The 19,433-nt window shown below is 57.4% G+C and overlaps 6 protein-coding genes across 6 annotated transcripts; 4 read left to right on the top strand and 2 right to left on the bottom strand.

Annotated features, from left to right (window-relative positions):
• Positions 1-1,461: 1,461 nt before the first annotated feature.
• On the bottom strand, positions 1,462-2,871 carry CH63R_01919 (Integral membrane protein; the record flags this gene model as incomplete). The annotated part of the gene is made up of 5 exons (XM_018296894.1): positions 1,462-1,596; positions 1,655-1,806; positions 1,889-2,136; positions 2,223-2,548; positions 2,629-2,871. The coding sequence occupies 5 exons, from the start codon at positions 2,869-2,871 to the stop codon at positions 1,462-1,464; spliced, it is 1,104 nt and encodes a 367-aa protein (XP_018161710.1).
• Positions 2,872-3,684: 813 nt separating this feature from the next.
• Positions 3,685-5,303, top strand: CH63R_01920 (BCL5p; the record flags this gene model as incomplete). The annotated part of the gene is made up of 3 exons (XM_018296895.1): positions 3,685-3,909; positions 3,979-4,707; positions 4,788-5,303. The coding sequence occupies 3 exons, from the start codon at positions 3,685-3,687 to the stop codon at positions 5,301-5,303; spliced, it is 1,470 nt and encodes a 489-aa protein (XP_018161711.1).
• Positions 5,304-6,004: 701 nt separating this feature from the next.
• CH63R_01921 (Fungal specific transcription factor) lies at positions 6,005-8,339 on the bottom strand (the record flags this gene model as incomplete). The annotated part of the gene is made up of 4 exons (XM_018296896.1): positions 6,005-7,045; positions 7,126-7,602; positions 7,687-8,006; positions 8,237-8,339. 4 exons carry the CDS (start codon positions 8,337-8,339, stop codon positions 6,005-6,007), a joined length of 1,941 nt encoding a protein of 646 aa, XP_018161712.1.
• Positions 8,340-10,096: 1,757 nt separating this feature from the next.
• Positions 10,097-11,201, top strand: CH63R_01922 (RTA1 like protein; the record flags this gene model as incomplete). The annotated part of the gene is made up of 2 exons (XM_018296897.1): positions 10,097-10,875; positions 10,994-11,201. The coding sequence occupies 2 exons, from the start codon at positions 10,097-10,099 to the stop codon at positions 11,199-11,201; spliced, it is 987 nt and encodes a 328-aa protein (XP_018161713.1).
• Positions 11,202-12,190: 989 nt separating this feature from the next.
• Positions 12,191-13,177, top strand: CH63R_01923 (NAD dependent epimerase/dehydratase; the record flags this gene model as incomplete). Its single annotated transcript, XM_018296898.1, has 1 exon — positions 12,191-13,177. The coding sequence occupies one exon, from the start codon at positions 12,191-12,193 to the stop codon at positions 13,175-13,177; it is 987 nt and encodes a 328-aa protein (XP_018161714.1).
• Positions 13,178-14,550: 1,373 nt separating this feature from the next.
• CH63R_01924 (uncharacterized protein) lies at positions 14,551-17,823 on the top strand (the record flags this gene model as incomplete). The annotated part of the gene is made up of 1 exon (XM_018296899.1): positions 14,551-17,823. One exon carries the CDS (start codon positions 14,551-14,553, stop codon positions 17,821-17,823), a length of 3,273 nt encoding a protein of 1,090 aa, XP_018161715.1.
• Between the last annotated feature and the right edge of the window lie 1,610 nt (positions 17,824-19,433).

Genomic DNA, 19,433 nt, shown 5'->3' on the forward strand with positions numbered 1-19,433 from the left:
ACATGGTTGGGTGCCTTCAATCCCTGCAGGAGGGCCATGGAGAAAGGGAATGAATAAATTGAAATGCCACGGACATTGAAGATTATGCTGATGCGCAATATGACAATCCTCTATTACCGTGGGCACTGAAAAAAGATTCCATACTGTAGAACGACTGGCGGTGATGTGTTGGCATTCCACGCATTCTTTTTACTTCCCGTTATGCGGCTAATTTGATTCACAAGTCCTCTCGACCCCCTCAGAGTTTCCGTCTTACACCATGTCATGTGCCACTCCAATGACTCCATGCCCGTTGGTCAATTTCCTTCTCCAAACTCGAAGCCCAATGCCAAGGTGTGGCGATCTCCCTTGCGAGGACAATGGTAGACGGTTCCAAGGACAGTATATTCAGGGATGGAATCGTCCATGAAAGACGAAACACCTTCCCTCTCCGTGATGTTGTGCGTTGATGCTCCCCCCCTCCCCCACCATCATCACTTGAGACACGCTTCCGGTGGTGTATGCTTCCGGCTTAGCGTGAGCAACAAGACAGCATCATCATTGACACCCCCTCCTCTCCCCCTAATGAAATTTGTCTAGTCTGTCCATTGAGACTGGATCACGGATGGCACGACTTCTATTATGCAACTCCGTAGTCCAGTAATTAAGCCACCAACGTTGATGATCTTCCCAAGCGAGGTGCAGCAACGAAACGCTTTCTATGTTGGGAAGTTGGGGAGAGCTGGGGGGGGGGGGGGGACATTCTGTTTCCAGCCATTGGAGAGAGGATGTGTGAGGTCATTACCTCGGGCTGGACGGGAAAGGAATCGGGCTTCACCGGCATCATCTTCAATGTTCACATTTTGCCAAGCCGGCCTTCGTCATTCGATGCCGGACCTTTGCAGGTCGGATTGCAGATCGATCAGCTTCCCCAGCAGAGGTCTTGCGCGGAGACAAAAACCTTAACAGAATAAATACGGATGCCATCGGGATGCAATAAGAATGCATCAAGGAATACGAATCTTGCCTGATGATTGTCCCGAACCGGGAATGGCTTCAGGGTCTGGGTTCCACAGAATAAGCGAGCAAGGATCAAATCTCGTCGCCGTGTAAGATGGCTTCGAGAGCAAGCTGTGGGCTACAGACGGGTTGAAGCCACGCGTGGCTGCAATAACACTCGATTTTTTCATGTTGGAGAACACTGACACAGATCGGAGGACTGTTATTTATGCCGCATCCATCTAGACATAACGTGCTGCGTTAACAAGCAAGCTCAACATATGATCCGTCTGCACACAATTCACAAAAAGAAAACCTGCATGCAAGAACTCATGGTGGAAAGCTTGATTGCTAGTGACTCGACTGAATTTTACAAGTCTCCTTTTCCCTCCCACTCGTTGACATCTTACCTCGAATTACACTGCACCTTGCGTTCATCTTCATCCTCAACGCTCTCAGCGTCAACATATGGATGGTGTGGTTTCAAAATTCCTCGCTGGCTGGATATTGAATGCAAGTCATGAGACTGATCTCGCGGAGAACGCTCTTTTCGGCCGATGACCGTGTCTCCTCGAGGTTGCACTGCGAGAACGCCCAATTCTGTGCCACCCTAGCAGGCTAGTCAGCCTGCCGTCTAGGACCGAGCATAAATCATAGACTGGCGGCCTTTACTTACATTGACGTCAGTTCCTCGAGACTGATCGCCTGATTTGCCCTGGGAACTTGGATAGAAAGAGGCGAAGAGCTTGCGGAGCGGCGGCAGAGAGCAGGCAATGATGCCGAGACACGCCTCGAGCACCGACCAGAGCACCGTATGGCCCCAATTGTCTGTTCATCACGGGGGACAAAAAGACCCGGTATCAATACTATGTCGCGTCGATGGAAATAGAGACGTTTGAGGTCTGCTTACAGAGAGACTCGTGCGGGTGAGCCTTGGTGTCGTAGGCGTGGTAGTATCCCATGCGCACGAGACCGGCGGCGCTGCCGATGATGCCCAGGCTGAGGATGACTTGGAGCGAGATCTTGCGTCTCTTGGGCATCTGGAGGCCCTGGAGCATGAAGAATGGCGTCACGGCACACGTCCAGTCCACCATGGCCAGGACCACGGAGCCCGCGTAGCTGACGAGCATCCACCCCTGCGGCATGCGACAGTAACCCCTTTGCGAAGATTGTCAGCCGACGAAGAAAAAGAAGAAGAAAAAAAAGAGTACAGGCGCGATGAGGATAGTGTGTGTGTGGCCTACAGCTTTTCATTCCAGAGAGCCGGTATGGGGGAGCAGCTGACAAACATGATGACCATGCAGATGAACCCGTTGGTCCCCAGCACCACCATGTTCCCCCAGATGATGTACGCGTAGACGCGGGTCGAGCTCAGCCGGAGGATCATGACGGCCATGGCCAGCTTGGTCAGGATGGACGAGGCGAAGTAGATGACCTCGAAGTAGAACATGTCTTCCTTGACTCGGATCTGGTAGTAGGCGAGCATCCCCTCGGGGACCTGGGCGTCGCGGGCCCCGAGCCCCCAGCGAGTCGCAATGATGAGGAACGCCACGGAGGGCCAAAGGGGAGCCTACGCGAGTGAATGTGTTACTATGTAGGTAAAGATCCACCCTCTTTTCAAAGGTGGCATCGGAGCCCGGCTTCACATACCCATCCGGCGACGGCGAACGTGTCGTCCCAGCCCCATGTTCGCTCCGTTCCCGACAGCTTAAGCCTGACGTAGATGCGCAGGGCTATCACGAGCGTAGCCAGTGCAGACAGGATGTATGTCACAATCTGAATGACACTTGAGAGTCCTGCCACTGGTATCGGGGGAAGGTTATGGGCAATGTCTGACAGACGTTCGCCCTCTTCGCTCCGAGCAACCCAGGACTTCATGCCGGAGAACTCCATGTGGTTGCGAGGGGGACGTGGGCAAGACGAACGAACCTCTTCCGCATCGAGACAGAAACGAGAGAGAACATAGGACTCTTCTTCTTCTTCGGCAACTACTCGTCGCTTTGTGGAAAACGACAAGACTTAAGTATGTCAGAATAATCGAGATCAACAGGTCCACTCGCGATTCCTGGGGTCGACCAAGGAAGGCCCAAGGCCCAACGGCACGTAGTGTGTGTCCCTTCAGCACCTCTTTTCTCTTCTTCATTTTTGACCAGGATGCAACAGGGATACGAACTAACAGGCCGTCGAGGAAAAAGCGAGCCACTTTCAAAGTCCCCAACGCCGTTGGACGCGCGTTGGAACCAGGTGCAAAGACCGGGGGGGCTGTTGGTTCGTTAATTATTGCAAAAGAATCCCACCACGTTCTCGCCTAAGCCTTGACCTGACCAGTCCCTCCCAGGATTCTCAGGATTTCCCCCCTCTTGGCGGAGACCAACAGTGGGAGCGGCTGGCGCCGTCGAATGTGACCTGTCATCAGCATCGGTGACGAACCAGTCCTTGCAATCAAAGTGACAGTCGTGATGGGTTGGGACCTGCAGAAAGAGACAGGGGGGGGCGGGTGAGTGGTTTTCCAGAGCGTCCAACAGTCCAGAAACATGCCACAGTTGTGACAGGTTTCTCTCTGTTGGGGGTTTGCTCCGAAATTGGGGTTTGTCGAAAGAGGAGTGCTGCTTTTCTCTTTCTTTCTTTCTGCAGCAATCCTATATATGCCCTGTCGCTGAAGACAAGAGACATAACCTTCAAACGTGATCACCGGGTCGTTGGAACATGTTTGGTCTCTTCTCCGGCCAGCGGAAGGCGCCGCAGCGCGTGTCGACCGACCGCGTGGTCCCAGTCGGGTTCTTTGACGATACTGTCATCTTCAGGACGTTCGTCTTGTACACGCTCTTCGTCTTCGACGATGTACTGGATGCCGCCAAGCTTCGCGGGTCTCTCGAGAGTGTGGTGAGCCGTCCCGGCTGGGACAAGCTGGGGGCTAGGCTCAGGCGAAACGTAAGACGCCCAATCTTAACAGGGTGTTGTCTTCACGGAGTTGATGTGTCTGACGATGCTTTTGAGTAGGATCGTGGAGAGCTCGAACATCACATACCACAAAAGTTCTCCCGGGACCGTCCCGCCATCGGCTACGACCACGTGGATCTAAATGACGTGGCGATCGAGGACCATCCTTCGGCATCGCGGATCCCCCGTCCGCCATCCGATGGGAGACCGGCAGTTGTGGGAGACCCGAATGAATTGGACGACCTCATCCATGGTCCCCGGATCCCGAAGGGGCTGGATGACTACCTCTACGAGGACCAACCCGAGCTCGGCCTCCGAATCGTGTCTTTCAAGAACTCGACAGTTGTCGTACTGCACTGGATACACCTGGCCATCGACGCCGTCGGTATGAGGTCCCTCATGCAGGCCTGGATGCTGGCTCTCCAGGGAAGGCATGAGGCGATACCGAAACCGCTCGCCGCCGAGCAGTATGCCTTGGAAGACGTCGGAAAAGCTCCCAAGGAAACCCATGTGCTCGCTGACCGGCTCCTGTCCATGCCGGGTCTCATTTCATGGGTGGTCCGGAATGCGTACGGCCTCGCCTTTTGCAAGAAGGAGCATCGCATGGTCTGCATGCCGGCGGCGTACCTCGAGAAGCTGAGGGAGAAGGCTCTGGTGGAACTTGCTGCTGCTGCTGAAGCGGCCAGCGAGGGCAGAAAGGACTCGCCGTTCGTGAGTGACGGCGACGTCCTCGTAGCGTGGGCTGCGCGTCTGTCCATGTCAAATCTGCCGAAAGACTCTGAGAGATTGGTGAGTCGTCCGCCCGAGGGAGGGAAAAACAAAACAAAATGGGCGGGCCAGCCATGTTGACGATATTGATCTCCTACAAGGTCGCCATCCAACAGGCATATCAGTGGCGGCCGGTCCTGAAGGACCTCATACCGCCCGAGCGACCATTCCTCAGCAACTGCGTCGGTTTCTTGGTCACACTCATCCCGGCAAAGGACCTTCTCCAGAAGCCGCTCAGCTACGCGGCGTCGCAGGTTCGCAGGTCTGTCAAGGAGCAAGGCTCGCGCGAGCAGGTCGAGGCGTACGCCGAGCTCATCCGACGGGACCCCGGGAACAGGGCGCCGCCGTTTCTCGGCGCGAGCTCCATGCAACTGATCGGGTTCTCGAACTGGCAGCAGGGCAACGTGTACGGGCTCGACTTGTCGTCCGCTGCCGTCGGGCCGCGGGACGCGCCGCTGATGCCGTCGTACGTGCAGAATGTGCAGGGGCCGTACAACTTCACAGACGGGATCATCATCGTGGGCAAGGATGCAGGGGGGAACTACTGGATGTCGGGATATAGAGTCCAGGGGCTCTGGGAGTTGATGGAGAGAGAGATGGCTAAGGAGGAAATATGACGATTGTTGGGTTTGATCCATATGGGCAGAGTGTTGAAACCCCATGCAATGTCTTCGAAACGTTCAAGCCGTCGTATGAGATTAGAGATGCAAAGATATAGAGCATCTTGCAACGTTGAGCCTCATGTAGCACAGCGTGAACACAACGAATCTCGGCCACATTTTTGTTTTTAAGGTGAGAGTACATTGAAGTTTTTTACTGTTCTATGATTGCATTGTTTCTAATAACATGTTACAGGGAAACCCTTGTGTATCAGAGCTCTGAAGATAAGTCCCCTTATGTACTATTTTATGCAGTTAAATGTATATAACTAGACTACATTTTATTCCTTTATATTATATAGTATAAGCATCTTTCTCCTATATTCTCCTTTGCCTTACTGCGTGCTCTAAGTTGTAACACAACACCTAACTGAGCGACATTATTTATATAACCAAAAAGGATAAAAAACATATTCCAGTTTTTTAACCTGCATTGTTTGCGGAGATACGATGGCTCTTAGCTGGGCTATCATTATAGAAGCGTATCCTTCAATATGAACTGTACTATTACTCTTCTTCAATATTCTCTTTGATCAACACGCAGTTGAGCGAGCATCGAAAAGACAGGTAAAGAGTATCTCTAGACACTTCAACTCGGACACTAAACCGTCCCCTCGTTCGCGTACTATTATCTGCCTTCCCCCCCCCCCTCGAACTTATCAAAAGATCCCCAACGCCTCGGCCTTGATCGTCATGACCTCGTCCCGCAGCCTCGTCAGGAATGGCGGCTCGGGCAGCACCACCCCCTCCCCGGCAAAGTACGCCACGCGCCTCTCCCACGCCGCGAGCAGCAGGTTCGCCAGCGTCATGTTCTCCTTGTCCTTGAGCTCCCACAGCTCCCCGCGCAGCGCGTACGTGCGCTCCATGACCGCCCAGACCCTGTCGGCCAGGGAGCCCGCGACGCGGGTGCGCAGCTGGGCGCCGAGGTAGTAGAAGGTCTGCATGCGGAAGTCGATGTCGGCGTGCCAGGCGAAGCGGCGGCCGGCGGCCTGCCGCGCGAGGAGGGCCTCCTCGTTCGCCGCGAGGTTGATGCGGAAGAAGTTGTCATCCGGGCCGTGGACCTCGGTGCCCCATTCCGAGGCCTCCTCCATCGGCGTCACGATGAGCTGGGCGATGCGCGAGAGCGCCTCCCGGCCCCAGCGCGCCATGGCGTGGAGCGGGTTCGTGGCCGGGTCGGGGCACAGTCGGTCCTCCAGCGGGCCCATAGTTCTCTGTTCCTCTTCCATGAAGGTCTGGAGGAGGTTGATCGTTTCCGAGCGCTCGGTCGAGGAGCTGCCGTACGGGTGGGTTGGCGATGGCATCTGGCTCCATAGCACGTCGTCGATCGAGAGCAGCCGAGGCAGTGCCAGGACGTGTTTCTTGGCCTCGTACGTCATGATGCAGAACGACATCTCGGTCGGCCCGTCACGGGGCCGGGGCTCGACGATCATGGCCGGGATCAGATCCTCGTCGTTGACGTTGAGAGGGATGCGGGTGTCCCGGCCGCTGGGTAGCAGATGCGAGCCGGTCCCAAAGGCGCCGCCGGACCTCAGTTCGAGGATGACGATCTGCCACCAGAGACGCCGCCGCATCTCGCACTCGAAGGGGGAGAGATTCGCGTGCGACCCGTCAAGGTGGAGGCGCATGCGGTAGGCGATGTTGACTACGACGCCGTTCAACACCCACGGGTCGTGCAAGCCATACCGAGTCTGCTGGAACAGCTGGAGCGGTATTAGTGATCAGGGATGATGTCCCTTATGACAGACTATATTTTCAGCGAGCGACTATAAAATGGACTCACCGAATACAAAGCCAGGCTCCGCAGCACGTCCAGGTTGTGGTTTTTGAGGTAGTTCATCTCGGTGAGAGCCCTCTTGAGTCCCAGCGTGTATTCAGCGACGGCATCGCTCTTGCAGAGGCTCAGCTTCTCCCAGTGCTCATGTTCCGACAGCGATCCCGACGCCGTCAGGAATACCGAGAAGAGAAGAGCCAGCGTCGCCAGCGGAGTGTTGGTGAAGTTGTTGGCGGCCTCGACGACGCGCATGCGGAACGTCGGCGCGTGGATGATCTTCGTGACGGGGTCGACGCGGTCGAGGAACACGTCCCAGAGGACGTTGATCGTGTGCGCCGACGGGACGCAGACGGGGGGTTGGGACGCGGACGACGAGCCGTTGGAGTCGAGGCTTCGCCGGCCGTTCTGAGGCGCCTCCACGGCTGGTAGCCACGTTGCCTGGTCGAACTCGACGTCGATGAGGGCGCTGATGGTGTGGAACTGCGTCTGTTAGAGACTCTGGCAGGGTCACTTACAGCGTGACTAGCTTCGATTGGTTTGGCGGTATCACCACGTCTGACTGTAACTTACGTCCTCAAAGACAACGGCCATGGCCTTGCTGTCACGGAACTCGAGACCGCCGTTCCATGTCTGAACGAGCTGCCCCTTGGCAACTTGTGCCCGGGGCGGTCTGGTTTCTGCAGACTCCCGGACGCCTTCCATCTCTACGGTATGGGACTGCGGGCAGAAGCGCGGGTCCCGATCCTTGCCTGGCCCCGGCCCCGTCTCCGGCTCCGGATGTACGCCATGCTGGCTCAGGAGGGACTCGATTCGGGCAATCTTATCGTATAGCTCGTGGTGGTTACGACGCCTTGGCTTGCGAAGGGGACCGGGAGGCGGCGGTAGGCACTCTTGACCAAGCTGGAACGAGGTTAGCGGCGGGAAGACAGCCAGGAGGAGGAGGAGGAGGCAGAGGGGGAGAAGTGCGGCAGTGCTTCTCTCTCTCTCCCTCCCCCCCCCCCCTTTTCTCTCTCCCTACATCTCCACAAGGGGGGCGGACACACTGTCATACAGGATAGGCATGGGTACTCTCGGTCACACTTTATTTTCCGCCGCCGGCACTCGACGCAGGCGGGCTTACGCGTGGGAGGGTTCTCGTCCACAACGGCGACAACGGCCAACGGCATCGCAGCCTGGCTGACGGCTGGAGCCGAGACCTGGGCCTGGGCTAGCGGGTTTGCCATGCTTGGACTCTATCTCAGCCTACCTACCGCAACACAGACTGTTAGTTAGACAGACTGTTGTCGACGAAGGGGGTGGTGGCTGTGTGAGTAACTAGTCGGAGATGGGGTATAGCGGTTCTCTTCCCCCCCCGAGTCTCGGAGGTTGCTCACTAGGGGAAAGGGGCTGCGGTATCCTGTGGAATCGTGACGGGATATCGAGATTCTAAAGGAGGGCTGGGTAGAGACGTATCTGGGTTCCTACATAGTAGAGACCTGGATGGAGACCCTGTCAGTGCCTAGCCGAAGTCGGATGACATCTCCCTTGCCAAGAGCGGCACGGCACGACATGGGGGGGGGGGAGGGGGATGGAGATGCACAGTTATGGAGCAATGGTGTCTTGCCGAGCCTCCCTATTCGCCAACCAGCTCGAGCCGTTGGGCACATTGCAGCTGAAAAGGCTGACGAGGACGAATGAGAGGTCATGTAGGCCGTCGCCCAAAGGGTACTAGCCGGCGCCGGAAACTTTTTAGAGTCCGGGAGTGCCAAGAGTGGTGAAATGAGGCACGATTCCCCGATGGATGAATGGTGACTTACATACATGGTGGTTGTTCCATGGATACACACGTCGTTGCTTGGCCGGCCGGCTCTGGCAAGGAGTGGGGGGAGGCAGTATATGCATCGAGTGTCCTCCTCGACTGACATGGATGGCGATGTACCGTGTTTTTTTGATGAGACAAACAGTCATTCGAGAGAGTAATAAGCCTTTGTAGGTAGTAAGATCCCTCCACCTCTCGCTCTTGTCACAGCATTCCCGTTGACTCGACAATGCCGCCGTTGGCAGGAGAATCTCAACCCTCCATCCAGCATCTAGGAGGTCTGCAGTCTTAGCTGCCTGGGCCTGGTAGATTACGGTACATGAAAGTGAATCACGGCTATAGAGATCTACCGCGAATCTGCCTGATGCAACAACGGCCTTACAGCAATGCCACCCAGGGACAGGGAGCACTTTATCACTCCTACTTTTGAGCAATGAAACCACACATCCTACGTACGACCTGCCTCAATGTCCCAGCCCGCCGATCACCCGTCTGTCACCACCTCCCCATGCTGCTGCATATCCCGCCCAACTTCCTGGTCCAGCTGAAAACCCTCATGGCCCAGGCCTGCACTAAGCCGCACGCGGAACTCGTTTATTGGTCGTAGATCCCTCGCCAAGCGTGGCTCCGCGTCCCTCCCCCCCCTGACCGCGTCATTCTGTGATGGAAGATGGCGGCCGGTATGACAGTATCCAACGGGCGGGAACGCCTTACAGGGTCAGTTCCAACCTCGCAAGACTTGCGGCCGTCCAACCTCTTGCAGTGCCTCACTCGTCGTGGTGGAGCTGTCGTCATGACGTGAAACATTCAGAGAGAGGGACAATCCTTTGGGATATAGGTTAGGGGGTCAATAGGAAACTTGCCTGTCTGAGCTGTCTGCCCCTGATACGATCGACAATCTCATGTTTTCCTTGTCGACTTACACGCGGTTGATTGTTGCTGGTTCTTAAGTATACCTGACTCCTGTCCCACCAACGCATCACAAGAGGCTTCTCCTGTCACCGGGTCACACGTTTCCAACATTCATTTCTTGCTCCGTCTTCACACGGCCGAGGTTCTCACTCTATAGTGACCAGGACCACGATCACGATCACGATTTAGATAACACACCCTTGTGCTACTACTAATATTCCCGCCTAATACAACACCATAGACCAACCCCACCGTCCATCATCTCTCACCATGTCAACCAACGAGACCTTCATCCCGACGTACGAGACGTGCAAGGAGGTCACAGACGAGTGCCCCGTCGAGTTCACGGTGTACGGGACCGACCTCTCCAAGCCGGCGGCGACCTTCTTCGGCATCGCCTTTGGCGTCCTGCTCGTCTTCCAGCTGTACTTCGGCATCCGCTCGCGGACCTGGTCCTTCATCATCTGGCTCGGCATCGGCACCATCTTCGAGGTGCTGGGCTACTGGGCGCGCACCAAGCTCGCCGAGAACCCGTGGGACCTCGACGCCTTCACGCAGCAGTACCTCACGCTGCTGCTGGCGCCGACGCTCGTCGCGGCCGCCATCTCCGTCACGTTCAAGCACCTCGTCATCTGGTACGGCGCGCAGTGGTCCGTCCTGCGGCCGTCGCTGTACCCCTGGGTCTTTGTCGGCACCGACTTCCTCTCCATTTTCATCCAGGTCGCCGGCGGCGCCATCACGGCGGCCAACGCGTCCGGGTCGAGCAGCGAGTCCATGGCCAAGGCGGGCGAGAAGCTCGTCGTCGGCGGCGTGGCGTTCCAGGTGGCCAACATGGTCTGCTGCGGGCTTCTCATGCTCGTCTACATCGTGCGGCGCAGGTCCGGGCTCGCGCGGGGCGACCGCCTGCACGAGGACGCCTCCCTGATCAACAGCGACGGGCAGTCCCTGTCGCGGGCCACGGCGACGGAAGAGGAGGCCGGCCGCGTGCGCAAGTTTGTGTATGCCCTCGTCGTGGCGTACATTGCCATCTTGGTCCGTTGCTCTTACCGGTATGTTTGGACATGTGTCCGTTCTGAAAGGATTCTTCTCGTTTTTCCCCTTTTTTTTCTTTTTCTTCTTTTTTCTAATTTTTTTTTAAATACTTACTGACTCGTTTTGCCATGCAAGAATCGCCGAGAACATCCCCGCCATCTCCCTAAACATTCTACGCAACGAGCCGCTGTTCCTGGGCCTCGACAGCGCGATGATCATGATCGCCGTCGGTGCCGTCACCGTCTTCCACCCGTTCATCTTCTTCCCTTTCTTGAAGGAGTCGAAGCACATGAAGAAGCGGAGCAAGCAACACGGTGACTACCGGATGCAGGACATGTCATGAGGGGGCCCCTTCGTCCTTTACCCCACCGGATAAGCCACAGGCGGACGTTGTTGCCTTGCCGCATTCTTTGTATTACTTTGGTCACGGAAATGATGGATCGTGGGGGGCGGGGGCTTGGAGGCCAGGTAATGGAATGCGAGACCAATAATTTGCTGGAGTTTGATTCAAGGGGGTATGAGGGGAAGTCATGCCCATGTTTCACACTGATTCCTGCATCATTGGGGAGGCACTGATTCCGAGGGATGGTTCGGACTGCTCGCTCGAGCTTCGGGCGAGACAAAGGAGGCGGCCGCATACATATCATATCTCCATGTCTCTGTGGCAATGAGACAATGACATGCTGCGGCCAACACAAGAAGGACGTGTTTTTAGGTAGTGGTAGCGAAGACTTGAGCATATGACAAGTCATGACATGACACTCGGATGAAGCAGTGGTCAAAGTGTAATTTCAAATAGAGTAATTAAAATGCATGTTTTCAACAATGTGTCTCCAGAACTAGAAGTCGTCCTTTTGGGGCTCTTGGAGTCTTTCCTAGATATAAACTATATTCATCTATAAGGATATTGAGCGATGCTTGAGTCTGGCTCGGATAGAGTCATAGGAACTGCCGTTTAACTAGAGACATTTCTCTAAGCAGCTTATTGCACATAATCGATCATTCCTAAGGCAAAGCTCGGACCATCAAAGGGATCGATGGTCCGTGCATTGCTTATGTCATCCATCATCTTTCCTCGGCTCCGTCATGTAAGTCAATGAATCTGTTTCTGTTTCTAAATAGTGTATGCAGATGAATAGGTGTAGATAACCATGTCTTGAACGGTGGCTCGATGGGATACGCGGTAATGTTATATAGTTTGATAGAGGGCTCATGAATTCGTCATCAACTTCGTCTTTTCGTTGTCTTTTCTTCCTGTTCTCGAAATACCCTGCTCGTTAAATCTGCATTAACCCGATATTGCTGCTCTCGCTTCGCTTGATATCCCCAAATATGCGTCTTACACCGGACCAACGGGCTCTAGAGGGAGCTCCGGCCGAGGCCGAGGCCAGTCCGACACCCGGTCAGCCGGCACGGGCTGCCACGGGCAAACGGGTCGTCTTCACCGGCGGCTCCGGCGTCATCGGCCCCTGGGTGATCCAGGAGCTGCTGCGGCACGGCCACGAGGTCCTCAACCTCGACATCGTCCCGCTCGACAACCCGGCCGTCCACACGATGAAGTGCGACGTGACGGACGTCGGCCAGGTGTACAGCGCGCTGCACACGCAGATCCACCTGACGCAGCCCCTGGCCAAGGCCGCGGTCCCGGACGCCGTCATCCACTTCGCCGGCTACGCGCGGCCGATGCTGGCGCCGGACAACGAGGTGTTCCGGGCCAACATCGCGGGCATCCACAACGTCGTCGAGGCGGCGTGCAAGCTGGGCATCAAAAAGGTCATACTCGCCAGCAGCATGACCGTCTACGGCGTCACCTTCGCCGAGGGCCGCCGCGCCTTCGCGTCCTTCCCCATCGACGAGGGCGTCGAGTGCAACCCGACCGACTCGTACGCGCTGTCGAAGCTGCTGGGCGAGACGGTGGCGCGGAGCTACGCCACCCGCTTCGGCGTCGACATCTACTGCCTGCGCATCGGCCCCATCGTCGAGCCGCAGGACTACGCCGCGGCCTTTGCCGCCTATCTCGGCCGGCCCGAGGCGTGGGACGTCCACGGCTGGTCGTACACGGACCCGAGGGACCTCGGCCAGATGTGCCACCGTTGTCTCGAGTCGGACGGCCTGGGTTGGCAGGTGTTCAACGCCACCAACGACGAGATGACCAACGACGAGAAGACGGCCGAGTTCCTGGCCCGCGTGAGCCCCTCGACGCCCTTCACCCGGGAGATGGGCGAGCACGAGGCGCCCATCTCGAACCGGAAGATCCAGGAGATGCTGGGGTTCAAGGAAGAACATCCCTGGAGGCGACACTATCCAGCTCCGGAGTGAGCGAGATGGGGTGGGGGGGGTGTGAGATAGAGGTACGAAGTTGGGCAAAAAAAGTCGGAAATAGGAACTGAAACGAGACCACATTTCGTCTCTTTTTTTTCTCTCTTCTGTCATCAGTTCGGGACGCCGGTAATGGTTGGAGTTTGATGTACAGTCATCTCAGTTTAATTCCGCCCACGCACGGGTTTTGTCCCCCCCTCATACCTCGTCTTCTTTGACGTAGAGAACAATGTCTGCTTTACAATATCGATGCAGTGGACGAGGGAGGTGTCAATTGAGGTGGTGAGGGAGCGCAGTTGATTGCAATCCGGTGTGGTAGAAGACGGGAGTAGCTCAACCCGGCACCTGAATGCCCTCACCAGTCACGCCCATGGGTTATACACAGCTTGTTTCCTCGAGAACGGCTCTGCAGCTGTGGGCCCTGAACCTCGTTAAACATTGGTGGTTCAATGAAGGCTTGGCCGTCTTTTCAGCATTGTCTCTGGAGGTTCGATGTTGAAATTGATCAAACAGTCTCTGTATCGGCAGCTTGAGTCGGCAACATGGGGGTGGAAGCTGACAAGAAGCCTTTGTGCGATTGCAAAACCAAAGTTGATTGGGATTGGATCTGTTTAGTTGCAATATCATGATATCCTCGGAGCAGGGGTATGTATGGCTTACTAAAAGGACGAGGCAGAGATGACGAGGTCTTTGTCAATCTTTCGTCTTCCATCTAACCAAACGATTCCGATAGTAGCTCTTAGAGTACGAATTTGACACGCCATTTTTCATGCCTCCCGTGGGACCCTTTCTTTCCCACACTTCGGGTGAGCCTTGAAGGAGGGGGGGTGGTTCACTGTTCGACATGCTCCAACACGTGTTCGGGTACTCGACGAATGGAACTTGGGCAGTGTCGGGGAACAAAAGCGGGCCATCTAAACTCGGTAGACGGCCCGTTTGGAGAAAAGGATCTAGCAAAAACCCCCTTGGGTTGGACCAAGACGTGGTTGGTTGATGGCGACTGACGCGATGGAACAGTGACATACACACCATGCTCCTTTGGGCGAGCTGCCGATGTGTGTGGACGACGGGCCCGACCCGAAACACGGCATCATGCCTCGGAACAAGTATAAAGCTCGTTCGTTCACTGTGTAACAATTTCTCGCGAGAACCTCTGTCGGCTACGGGAATCGCAAGGGCTTGAGCGGGCGCCCCGAGACCGTTACCGTAGGCCCGGTGCAGCCCTCCTGAGACACGCATTCCCCAGGCCCTGGGCTGGAAAAGAAACAAACGAGGCAGCAAAGGAGACAGGTCCCTTTTGTTCCCCATAACCCGCGCCAGTTCCGCAGCGGACACTGGGATCTATGTCGTACGTGTCGAAGCCGTCTACGAAGATGGCCCTACAAGAGCGTCCGGACCCTCATCACATCCACCGGGCTCTCAACAAGGACACTCACCCGGCCAGCAGCAACACGGCCATGTCCCCGGCCCACCACCACCACCACCACCATCGGTCCCTCCTCTCGGCCACGGACGCGGCCCTCAACTTCGCCGCCAGCTTCCACCGCGACGCCCAGGCCTGCCGTGGCACGCTGGAGCGGCGCCGGCTGCACGAGACGTACCGCGACAAGATCCTCGCCGTCGACGGCATCGCCGCCAACGTTGCCGCCGCCCTGCTGCCGCTCCTCCGCGGCACGGTCCAGAACAGCCTGGAACACCACGAAGACGACAACGACGACGACGACGACAAGGACGACTACGGCATAGGCACAGGCACGGGCACAGGCACAGGCACAGGCACAGACAACGGCAACAACCCCAGCCGTTGGACCGACTTCGACCGCCTCGCGCAGCGCGGGAGGAGGATGCGCGACCGCGAGAGCCAGCACCTGCAGCACCGGTCCGGCATCATCGCCGCCTGGGGCCCCGAGTGCTTCGGCCACTACGGCTGGCACGCGCTGCCGCTGCCCCTGCTGCGCCAGCTGCACGACCTGGCCGTGCTGGTGCCGCGGTGGGGGGACGTCGTCGAGCTGCTCAACGCCAAGATGCTGGCGCGCCACGAGCTGCGCGTCGTCGGCGGCCGGAACAAGGCGCTGAGGGTCGGCGAGCACTCGCCGGCCTCCAAGGTGCAGGCGGCGCACTCGCCCGTCGAGCGGTCGGATATCCTGGCGGCCCTCGAGTGGGCGCAGACGAGGGCCGTGTCATCGTTGTCGTCATCGTCGTCGGCGGCGGGGGCGGGGGCGGGGGCGAGGCGGGGGGTGAAGAGGGCGGCGCGGCGGATCAACGGGGTGCCGATCCGGGAGTTTGGCCTGAAGCGGGATGCGTTTGGCATGGTTGTGCCGTTGGATGAGTGCGAGACGGAGGACGGGAAGGGGGATGTCGTGGATGGTGAGGGTGAGGTTGATGAGGTTGATGAGGATGCGGACGATGTCGAGGACGATGCCAACGACGGTCACGGTATTGTTGGTCACCTCACCCGGCCGACGAAGCGGACCAGACTATCAGCGTCGTCCACCAGATACGGTCTCTCCGTCTCTCCGGATGGTAAGGATAACCGTTGGACTCGTCATGGTAGAGCTCGTGGCAATGACAGCTCGGGTTCCGAGCCGGAAGATCCTGGAGAGTATGAACTGCTGGAACAGTCAGAAGAATCAGGCGCAGAGAAAGGAGACCAGGAGGCTTCCAGGGATGAGTCCGGCGACAGTGACCGCACATCGCCGGGTGCAACACGGGTGATGGAGAAGGGGATCAAGAACGTTATCTATGCCGTTACAGGGACAAAAGAACATCCCGTCCTCAGCAACGGGCCCGGGGATGCACAAGAGGCCAGGATGGGCGACACGGCTGGTGGAGGCGTAGAGGCAAAGACACCCAGTCTCGCATCATGGTCAGAGGACGAGGAAACGGACTCTGTGGCCGACGAACAACCACAAGATGCAACCAGCCCGGGGGGTACAGAAAAAGGGGTCGAAAGCGAAGAAGAATCTGGCGAAGACGAAACCATGGCTTCAACAGCGGCCAGAGACGGGGCGGAGGAAGAGACAGGGACCTCCAAGAGCCGGGACGAGCACCGTTGCGACTCGAAAGACTCGGATGATGGGTATCAGGGGGAAAGAGGAAGTTCAAAAACAACTGTGGCGCACCAGCAAAGGATGCAAGAGGAAAAGACCCCCAGGACAATCTTCCCGGGCCCTACCTCGGTATCGGGTGCGGTTCCCGCACAGAGCCGGGCAGGGATACCATCAGCCTTTCAAGACCCGGCGAGTCACCCGGTGGCAGACCGGACGCTTGCATCGTCACTCAATACTGTTGCAGCGGTCTCGAAACTGGGACACTACCTATCTCCACCCCTTACGAGCGGTTCCGACGGCACCGGACAGGCTCCGGCAGCGCCGGGATCGGGCCCGGTCTCCACCGGAAGCAGTTCGCCACTACCACCATCACCACCACCACTACAGCAACAACAACAACAACAACAACAACAAACGATACTCCAAGCTCTGCAGGCCCGTCACACAGAAACCATCCGCCGGCTCATCAAAGACCTCCGCCGACCGCACCCCTCAGAAGAGGTCACCCGCCACCGCCGCCTGCAACTCGACTGGATAGGCCCGGAGCGCTGGGCCCGCATCTACGCCGCGCCGGACCCCTGCGGCGGCCGCCTGGGCCGCGGCTGCGTGCCGTCGCCCGACGAAGCGGACGCGTGGTACTTCACCTGGGCGTCCTTCCGCGAGCACGCCGAGGCCGGCGGCGTCTTCGGGCGCCCCGTCGTCGTCCGGCAGGAGTTCCAGGACAGCGGCGCCTACGACGTGGTGGACTACGTCGACATGCTGTGGCAGCGGTTCCCCGAGAAGCAGGTCGACGTGCAGGACGGCGCGACGGGCGCCACGTCGTCCATGAGCCTGGCCGAGTACTGCCTGGCGGTGGCCGACGTCGACCTCGGCTCGGCCGACGCCGCGGCGGCCATCAGCAGCGTCACGAACCTCCGCCGGCTGGCGCGCGCCGACGAGCCGCTGCTGAGCAGGCTCCCGCGGTTCCGGCTCCTCTCGACGCTCGCGGACCGCGTCGCGGGCACGGTGGGACGGGGCGGGCACTTCATCATGAACGACGTCCAGGGGTGTCTGGGCTTCGACCTGCTCTCGTTCGCCGGCGCGTTCTCCGGGTCGTACGTGGACCCCCTCGTCGGCAGCTGGACGCGGTGCCTCTCGGGGGTGCAGATCGTGGCGGTGGCGACGGACCTCGACGACGCGGACTGGCGGCGGTTCGCGCGGGAGGGCCGGGGCTGGGCGCCGCCGCCGGGCGGGGTGGGCGGCCGGCTGATGGTGCTCGAGCAGGACGACGTGCTCTTCATGCCGCCCGGCCTGCGTGCCGTGCGGGCGACGTTCGCGCCGGAGCCGTGCCTGATGGAGGGCGGCATGCTGTGGGACGAGTGCAGCATCGGGGAGATCCTGGAGGGGCTCGTCTGGGTCGTCGAGAACCGGGCGTACGCGGACGATTCCATCCACGTGGCTTTCCAGCTTTTCCCGCTCGTCGACGCCTTGGAGAGGTGGCTGGACGACGAGAACTACGTCGGCCGGCCGTCAAGCCAGGCCGCGGCGGCCGAGCGGTACCAGACGGTCAAGGCCGGGATCCGGACGCTGCGGTCCCTGCTGCGGGTGACTCCGTGACGGGGTCATGAAGAAGTAGATGATGATGCTTGCTGTTCTGCCCCCCTCCCCCGCCGCCATACGAAAAAGAGTACACGATATGATGGAGCCATGACTGATGACTTGCTGATATGTTTGCCTAGAATTATTAGAGGGTACACATCCAATAAGAAAAGGGTTATTATTTTGGCGAAAGTGGCCGCCTGTACATACACATGTTAATCAATGCTTGTATATCTCACTGCCACGTTTCCGTTTGCAATGCGGCTGCAACAGCCATGTCACCAGAACGGCCCAAGGGAGGCGATCTGTCTCATCAGTCGGGCTGCCGCTAAAACAATAGCACTGAGTCGCGCGTGAGATGTACACGGTTAGCTTCCTCAAACGGCCATGAGCGGGAAAGATGCTGATCCCTACCATCTATCGTCGTCTACTCTGCACTTTCCACCTCAAATCCAACAAGTCCTTTCGGCCAAGAAGGGAAGCATCCATCTCATCTGGTGGACCACAGTCGTGAAAAAATGATGGTGGGGTTGAAGGATGCCAACCGCATGCCATACGATATCCGCCAAGTCCCTCGTCAAGGGGGCAGCAAGAGACACAGGGACTGGAGGCGAGTTTCTAGGCCTCAGTAGCCGAAACAGGTTTGAATTGAAGTGATGGAAATCATTTTCCAATAATCCAGATGCCCCCTCCCCACGAGTTGGTTCCGTGCAGACAGTTGAGCTACCCGTATGGTTACGGCCGGCAACATACCATAACATACCACGACATACCCACGACAGACATAACATGGTGTAAGTGAAATGACATTCCCCCCGGAGCACAGACCATCGATCGGGAACCCTGGTCCGTGCAGAAGCGGCCTTTTCCTCATCGTGTTCCGCCAAGCCGGCCCTATGTGCGCCTCCGTCTCTCCCAGCCGACGTGCATCATTCGTGTGAGCCGCCCCAATACGTTCCGATGAACGGCGGCAAAAGGTGGTCACTCGCCAGTAATTATACCGGTCCAGGGAGCCGAGTGTGTGTAAGACAGGTAGGATGGTCATCCATGTAAGTAGGTAGTAGGTAATGTTGATACGGCGGGAAGGGTGGTTCAAAGGGGGTTTAGCGTGGAGATTGGGATAGACAAACACATCTGGTCAAACATTTCTCGGTCTGCCTTTGTCTTGTGTCTGTGAATGTGTAGATATACTTAACCACGAGCCGTTTCCGCGTGCTCTTCACCACTGTGCAAACGTCAGGACGACTCTCTGCTTGACCTTTGGAAGCTTTCAGGCACACCAGAGGCTGGATCTACCGATACATCCTCATCTGCCACTCTCACTCTCACACTCACTCTCGCTCTCATACTTACACTTACACTCCGTCTCACTCACATAGGAGATCTCTCGCCCAAAACCCAACGAAGCTCAACACCACAAGAAACCCTTTGATACAAGCGAAACCAATTTTCAAGATAACCACCCAAAAAACAAAACTACTCCTCCTCCCCTCTTTCTTATCAGTCTACCAGAGACTCCAAACGCCTAACGACTTTACGTTACTTCTCTCCTCCGAGAAGTCATCCGCAGAAAAAGCAAACCAAGATACCCCTTTTACGTTTTACATGACTGCCAAACATACCCAATA

This window comes from Colletotrichum higginsianum, chromosome 2, assembly GCF_001672515.1.
Source record: "Colletotrichum higginsianum IMI 349063 chromosome 2, whole genome shotgun sequence".
In the NCBI taxonomy this organism is placed as follows: domain Eukaryota; kingdom Fungi; phylum Ascomycota; class Sordariomycetes; order Glomerellales; family Glomerellaceae; genus Colletotrichum; species Colletotrichum higginsianum.